An 8,793-nucleotide genomic window follows, 5' to 3' on the forward strand; every position below is an offset into this window, starting at 1 on the left:
TCGAAAGCGGAATAAGGAGTAGAACGGTGGATCCCAAGGAGAGCAAGAAACAATCCCGGTGAGTCATTTCCTTTTTATCACGATTTTTCCTCTTTGAATTTGCATAACCTCATAATCCCGATTCCCATTTGATACTTTAAATGGTCGTTAGTTGTATGAGATTGATACGACTTATTTACTTTGGTTTATGCTCGATTTATGCACATTAAAGAAGTCGAAACTAGTTAATTTCTCTAGTCGTACCTCTGTTTGAATCACGTAAATTGATTTATTTTAACGCCACGTTATCAATAGTAATTAAAAATGACCACTAGAGCTCAAAAAGAAAAAATTTCAAAACGATCCGAAATGGAACTAGGCTCAGCAGAGTCTCTTAGCGAGAACGATGAATTTAGAGAACTTTTGCACGCTCGCAGAATTTTAACTAAACGTTTATCCCGTTTTGAACAGTACCTTCGTGAAAACAGAGATATTCAAGAAACAGTTCAATTAGAAATCCGCCTCAAGAACGTGGAGGAGGACTATAATCAGTTCGATAAAGTACAATCTCGTCTAGAATTTTTAAGCTTAAACGAAGAAGAACAACGGATTGAAATCGAATCAGCCTACTTTAATTTAATTTCAGAATTAAAGCAGTTAATAAATTCAATTAGCAAAAATCAAAATAGTACTAATACTCATTTAGGAAAACAAAATTCACCAAGAGGTCTAGGAAAATTACCGGATTTAGGCTTACGTTCATTTTATGGCAATTATGAAACTTGGTTCAGTTTCAAAAACATATTTGATTCCTTAGTCCATAGCAGAACCGACTTGAGTGAAACAGAAAAATTGTTATATCTAAAATTATGTTGTAAAGGCGATGCGCTAAATCTCATAGACTCTCTCGACATAACTCCCGATAATTATACAATCGCTTTAAATCTGTTACAAAAAAGATATGAGAATAAAAAGGCAGTTATTAACATTCACGCTAAAGGCTTAGTTCTTAATTTACCAAACGCGAATAAAGGATCATCTGTAAATATTAGAAAATTAATAGATGCAGTTCAGCAACATAAATCATCATTAGGAAAATTAAAATTACCCGTGGATCAATGGGATGTTTTGTTGATACCGATAATATTAAACAAACTGGATGATAGTACTAATCAGGAGTGGGAGCGGAAACAATGTAATACTGAATTGCCGACTGTTGATCAATTAATGGAATTTTTAACCGAAAAATGTCGTTCGTTGGAAGCGGTTCGCGGCTTCTCAACCGTACATTCAAATAAACATGATAGGGATAGAATGCAAAACAAAGGCCACGAGAAAAGAAACGAATCACATCAGTTTAAGAATTATTCGTATTCTTTGACCGAAAAAATCAATAAGTGTTACATCTGTACTGAAAATCATTTCATTCATCAATGTCCTCGTTTTATCCAATTATCAGTGTCGGACAAATATAACGAAATTCGAAGACATAAATTGTGTAGCAACTGTTTACGTCCAGGGCATCTGAAACAGGAATGTAGATCAAGAGGATGCAAAAAATGCAACCAAAAACATAATAGCACGTTACATATAGAGAAACGTTCAGGAAGTGAACATGTTCAAAATTCTAGCAACAGCAGCACTAATGAACCTTCCTCATCATTAACTGAACATGAATCATCGATCAGTTCTCCATCTAATCCTTCGGCTCACGATGTATCTAGAAGGTATGGAGAATCCAAACAATCTACAGTTCTAACAATCGGCCAAAGTAACGCGGTCACGTACGATACGGAAAACAACCCTTTGGCATTATCATCGTTAGGTAATGATAAAAATCAAGTACTACTATCTACGGCTACCATTCTCATCTCAGACAGAAAAGGAAATTGGCATAAATGCAATGCCTTACTCGATTGCGGAAGCCAGTCAAATTTAATGACAGAAAACTTCTGCAGAAAGTTAAACTTAAGTCCCCAAACAATTGACCTTTCATTATCAGGTATCAGTCAAATTGTCACAAAGATTAATCAGCGAGTGCACACGAAAATAAAATCCAGGTTCAACCAATATGAATCTAACATAGCATTTTTGGTTTTGCCCATTCTTACCGAAAATCTACCCTCATTTAGATTTCCCAGTTCGGTACTTCAAATTCCAACAAATATCAATCTAGCTGATGAAAAATTTAATGAACCAAAACAAATTGATGTTTTATTAGGGGTAGATATATTTTATAATCTATTAGGTTCGGGTAAACTTAAATTAGGAAAGGGATTGCCAATGTTACAAGAAACCTCTTTAGGCTGGGTAATATCGGGCAATTTAATATGCAGAGAATCTCAAAGTCGGAAAGTAGTGTGCAACCTTGCGACTAGTATTTCAAATAAAACATTAAATGATTCGTTGACGAAATTCTGGCAGATTGAAGAGTTTGAAAATGTTAAATTCCTATCAAAGGAAGAAAATTATTGTGAGGAATATTTTAATCAAACTACAACCCGCGACATGGACAACAGTTTTGTCGTAAGGTATCCGTTCAATAATCAAACAGATTTTAGTCTGGGTGACTCCAAATCGAATGCCCTAAAACGGTTAAAAAATGTAGAGAAAAGGTTAGAAAAGGACAAGGACCTCAAGAAGCAGTACGTAGAATTTATGACGGAATATGAGAACTTAGGCCACATGACGCTTCAAGGACCCATTGAAAAGGACATCTCTATTCCAAACAATTCTTATTTTTTACCCCACAGTGCGGTACTAAAGAATTCTATTACCACGAAGTGTCGCGTCGTTTTTGATGCAAGCTGCAAGACAAGTTTAGGAATTTCCCTGAATGACACGCTTTTGGTAGGACCAGTAGTACAAGATGACTTGTACTCAATTTTGATACGTCTAAGACTTCGCAAAATTGTTTTGAGCGCGGACATCAAAATGATGTACCGATGTATAAAAATTCATGAGGAAGAACGTAACTTCCAAAAGATACTATGGCGAGCAAATCTTAATGATCCGATTAATGTGTATAAACTCAACACGGTAACGTATGGCACATCGAGTGCACCCTTTCAAGCCACACGTTGCTTGATAGAATTGGCCGAGCGCAACAAAGACAGGTATCCACGAACAGCAGAAATAATTAAACGTTCGTTCTACATGGATGATTTGTTGGTTAGCATTGATTCGGAAACAGATGCATTGCAAATTTATAGGGAACTAGACGATATTTTAAGTCAAGCTAATTTTAAATTGAGAAAATGGTCGTTCAACAGTAGCATAGTTTTAAATAGTATCCTACAAGCAAACAGTAACGAAAATCACGACAATTTAATTCTACCTCATGAAGATAAGCATCTAAAAACTCTTGGAATTAGCTGGGATCCTAAACAAGATACTCTGAAATACTCAGTTAATATTAAATACGAGCCATCCCGTGTTACCAAAAGGACTATTCTTTCGAAAATTTCGCAGATCTTTGACCCGCTTGGGTTGATCGGTCCCGCATTAACTAGGGCCAAGTTAATTTCCGACTTATTCAAAAGCAAAAAACTCCCAAGCGATAGTAAAATTTTGAATCTAAACCCATTTCTCGATTCAGAAGGGATACTTCGAGTCGGGGGACGTTTAATAAATTCACAATTTAATTTTGAACAACACCCTATTATATTACCGTATAAACATAAATTCACTGACTTAATAACACAGAATGAGCATATGAAACATCTCCACGCGGGAGTTCAAAACTTGCTTTCGATAATTCGCCTCAGATTTTGGATAATAAACGGAAAAAATGCAGTTAAACGTAACCTTAGTAGATGTATAAGATGTTTTAGAGTAAAACCGAAACCTTCGAAATTTTTAATGGGTTCCCTTCCGACCGCAAGGGTAACGCCTTCACGACCTTTTTCAAATTGCGGAATCGATTATGCAGGGCCTATACTCATAAAGGAGGGTACGCTGCGTAGAGCCAAATCCGTAAAAACTTACATATGCATTTTTGTTTGTTTTGCCACGCGTGCAGTACATATCGAACTGGTTAAAGATCTTTCGACCGATAGCTTTTTGAATGCTTTGGAAAGGTTCTGTTCCAGACGAGGAAAACCAACAAACATACATTCAGACAATGGTTCTAACTTTGTAGGGGCCAATAATTATTTTATCGAACTCTATAACTTAATAAATAATGAATCACACATTAACGCCACAACTACATTTTTAGCCAATCATTTGATAAAGTGGCATTTCATACCCGCGCGTAGTGCCCATATGGGAGGATTGTGGGAGGCGGCGGTGAAATCGACTAAGTTTCATCTTCGCCGCGTCTTAGGTGAATCATCTCTAACATACGAAGAGATGTACACCCTATTAGTAAAAATCGAAGCTTGTCTCAACTCGCGACCACTAATGCCAATCTCAAACGACATAAACGACTATGCACCCTCAACTCCCGCGCATTTCCTTATTGGTGACTCGTTGGCAAGTTTACCACAACCCGACTACCAGAACGCCGTTATCTCTCGCTTATCTCATTACGAACGACTTCAACAACTCCAGCAGCATTTTTGGAATAGTTGGTCCAGAGACTATTTGACAAATTTGCAAACTCGATGTAAATGGAAGAACACTGTAGATAAAACCATAGATATTGGAGCATTAGTTTTACTGGTGGAACACAATACTGCCCCACTGCGCTGGATTTTAGCTCGAGTTGTCGAACTCCACGAAGGAAAGGATCATGTGATACGTGTAGTGTCAGTGCGCTTACCCAGTGGAACTATATCGCGAAGATCATTGTCGAAAATATGCCCATTGCCCATGAATAACAAATAACTCTTTGTAAATAATTTAAAAGGTAACGACCTTTTAACGGGGCCGGCATGTTAGGGCTTGTGTAGGGGACAGAATTCCCGATAATTAATTTAATGTATTAGTTCGATAAGTTGTATTCTTCATAAGCCTAGTATTAAATGTGTGACTAGTATGTAAGAAATCCGTGTGCTACGCCTATGGACATTACTCGTTTCTCTTGCCACTTTGTCCGTATGACCAGATGTTGATTCGCATTTTGTTTGATCTTAGACTAACTGTGTAATAAAACTCCTCGCCGACCTTTTGTGCGTACTAGAATTTAGACACGTTCTCGATGCTGGTCATAAACGCCCTCCAATAAAACCCAATTATATTGTTAAAGTTAGGCAAGTCACAAGGACAAATCTAGAAGAAGCGCCGATGATGACCTCTTAGTTTCTGGTACGCCTATGTACGGTTACCATTAACTTTAGTATTTAAGATTTTGCAAGAAGAAAAATCTCTCTCTTCTTGTGCGTCTCCGTCGACTCTTAACTCCGTACTTTGCACGTTACTCGTACGCGATTACTTTACTCACGGTTCCTATACACGGTTAATTAGTACACTAGTTAACTTGTCACGAAAAGTTGTTATTTCTTTGTTAAATTACTCGAAATTGTTGGTGAACAATAAACCTTCGTTACCGTTAAAAAGGGTTTTTGTTTTCTTCATTTGCACGAACACGGTGTCTCTGAGACCGCGAACTCAGGGTGGTCCTTCGCAAGCATCCAGTCCATTGCTTACTAGACGTATCAAGAATTAGGCCATGTCTAATCAACATCTTGGTACCACGATTCACGAATAAACAGTTTGGTCCTTCGAGACGGATTATACATTTTTGGTCCTTCGAGCCGGATTAAACAATTATTAAAAGTTTGCACGCTCCGCGCTCGGAAATTCCTGGTCCGATTCGGCCGTGTGACCACACAAAATGTTCCTTTAGACAAGCTCTATCCAACGGTGCGATCAGTCGTGGGACTATTTTGATGAATTCCGGAGATAGAAATACACATACGTCAAATATACCGGGTAATTATTAAAAGTTTGCACGCTCCGCGCTCGGAAATTCCTGGTCCGATTCGGCCGTGTGACCACTCAAAATGTTCCTCTAGACAAGCTCTATCCAACGGTGGGAACAGTCGTGGGACTATTTTGATGAATTCCTGAGAAAAAAATTCACATACCTCAAATAAACCGGTTAATTATTAAAAGTTTGCAAGCTCCGCGCTCGGAAATTCCTGGTCCGATTCGGCCGTGTGACCACACAAAATGTTCCTTTAGACAAGCTCTATCCAACGGTGGGAACAGTCGTGGGACTATTTTGATGAATTCCTGAGAAAAAAATTCACATACCTCAAATAAACCGGTTAATTATTAAAAGATTGCACGCTCCGCGCTCGGAAATCTCTGGTCCGATTCGGCCGAGTGACCACTCAAAATGTTCCTTTAGACAAGCTCTATCCAACGGTGCGATCAGTCGTGGGACTATTTTGATGAATTCCGGAGATAGAAATACACATACGTCAAATATACAGGGTAATTATTAAAAGTTTGCACGCTCCGCGCTCGGAAATTCCTGGTCCGATTCGGCCGTGTGACCACACAAAATGTTCCTTTAGACAAGCTCTATCCAACGGTGCGATCAGTCGTGGGACTATTTTGATGAATTCCTGAGAAAAAAATCCACATACCTCAAATAAACCGGGTAATTATTAAAAGTTTGCACGCTCCGCGCTCGGAAATTCCTGGTCCGATTCGGCCGTGTGACCACACAAAATGTTCCTTTAGACAAGCTCTATCCAACGGTGCGATCAGTCGTGGGACTATTTTGATGAATTCCTGAGAGAAAAATCCACATACCTCAAATAAACCGGGTAATTATTAAAAGATTGCACGCTCCGCGCTCGGAAATCTCTGGTCCGATTCGGCCGAGTGACCACTCAAAATGTTCCTCTAGACAAGCTCTATCCAACAGTGGGATCAGTCGTGGGACTATTTTGATGAATTCCGGAGATAGAAATACACATACGTCAAATATACCGGGTAATTATTAAAAGTTTGCACGCTCCGCGCTCGGAAATTCCTGGTCCGATTCGGCCGTGTGACCACTCAAAATGTTCCTCTAGACAAGCTCTATCCAACGGTGGGCTCAGTCGTGGGACTATTTTGATGAATTCCTGAGAAAAAAATCCACATACGTCAAATAAACCGGGTAAATATCAATAGTTTGCACGCTCCGCGCTCGGAAATTTCTGGTCTGATTCGGCCGTGTGACCACTCAAAATGTTCCCCTAGACAAGGTCTATCCAACGGAGGGATCAGTCGTGGGACCATTTTGATGAATTCCTGAGAAAAAAATTCACACACGTCAAATAAACCGGGTAAATATCAATAGTTTGCACGCTCCGCGCTCGGAAATTTCTGGTCTGATTCGGCCGTGTGACCACTCAAAATGTTCCTCTAGACAAGCTCTATCCAACGGAGGGATCAGTCGTGGGACCATTTTGATGAATTCCTGAGAAAAAAATTCACACACGTCAAATAAACCGGGTAAATATCAATAGTTTGCACGCTCCGCGCTCGGAAATTTCTGGACTGATTCGGCCGTGTGACCACTCAAAATGTTCCTTTAGACAAGCTCTATCCAACGGTGCGATCAGTCGTGGGACTATTTTGATGAATTCCGGAGATAGAAATACACATACGTCAAATATACCGGGTAATTATTAAAAGTTTGCACGCTCCGCGCTCGGAAATTCCTGGTCCGATTCGGCCGAGTGACCACTCAAAATGTTCCTCTAGACAAGCTCTATCCAACGGTGGGATCAGTCGTGGGACTATTTTGATGAATTCCTGAGAAAAAAATCCACATACCTCAAATAAACCGGTTAATTATTAAAAGATTGCACGCTCCGCGCTCGGAAATCTCTGGTCCGATTCGGCCGAGTGACCACTCAAAATGTTCCTTTAGACAAGCTCTATCCAACGGTGCGATCAGTCGTGGGACTATTTTGATGAATTCCGGAGATAGAAATACACATACGTCAAATATACCGGGTAATTATTAAAAGTTTGCACGCTCCGCGCTCGGAAATTCCTGGTCCGATTCGGCCGAGTGACCACTCAAAATGTTCCTCTAGACAAGCTCTATCCAACGGTGGGATCAGTCGTGGGACTATTTTGATGAATTCCTGAGAAAAAAATCCACATACCTCAAATAAACCGGTTAATTATTAAAAGATTGCACGCTCCGCGCTCGGAAATTCCTGGTCCGATTCGGCCGTGTGACCACTCAAAATGTTCCTCTAGACAAGCTCTATCCAACGGTGGGATCAGTCGTGGGACTATTTTGATGAATTCCTGAGAAAAAAATTCACGTACCTCAAATAAACCGGTTAATTATTAAAAGTTTGCAAGCTCCGCGCTCGGAAATTCCTGTTAGGGCTTGTGTAGGGGACAGAATTCCCGTTAATTAATTTAATGTATTAGTTCGATAAGTTGTATTCTTCATAAGCCTAGTATTAAATGTGTGACTAGTATGTAAGAAATCCGTGTGCTACGCCTATGGACATTACTCGTTTCTCTTGCCACTTTGTCCGTATGACCAGATGTTGATTCGCATTTTGTTTGATCTTAGACTAACTGTGTAATAAAACTCCTCGCCGACCTTTTGTGCGTACTAGAATTTAGACACGTTCTCGATGCTGGTCATAAACGCCCTCCAATAAAACCCAATTATATTGTTAAAGTTAGGCAAGTCACAAGGACAAATCTAGAAGAAGCGCCGATGATGACCTCTTAGTTTCTGGTACGCCTATGTACGCTTACCATTAACTTTAGTACTTAAGATTTTGCAAGGAGAAAATTCGCTCTCTTCTTGTGCGTCTCCGTCGACCCTTAACTCCGTACTTTGCACGTTACTCGTACGCGATTACTTTACACACGGTTCCTATACACGGTTAATTA

General features: G+C 39.6%; 1 protein-coding gene across 1 annotated transcript; it reads left to right on the forward strand.

Annotated features, from left to right (window-relative positions):
• The first annotated feature begins 348 nt into the window (after nucleotides 1-348).
• LOC136418953 (uncharacterized) lies at nucleotides 349-4,809 on the forward strand. Its single transcript, XM_066405161.1, has 2 exons — nucleotides 349-3,541; nucleotides 4,199-4,809. Exons 1-2 carry the CDS (start codon nucleotides 349-351, stop codon nucleotides 4,807-4,809), a joined length of 3,804 nt encoding a protein of 1,267 aa, XP_066261258.1.
• Nucleotides 4,810-8,793: the final 3,984 nt, after the last annotated feature.

The sequence above is a fragment of the Euwallacea similis genome, unplaced genomic scaffold, assembly GCF_039881205.1.
Source record: "Euwallacea similis isolate ESF13 unplaced genomic scaffold, ESF131.1 scaffold_50, whole genome shotgun sequence".
In the NCBI taxonomy this organism is placed as follows: domain Eukaryota; kingdom Metazoa; phylum Arthropoda; class Insecta; order Coleoptera; family Curculionidae; genus Euwallacea; species Euwallacea similis.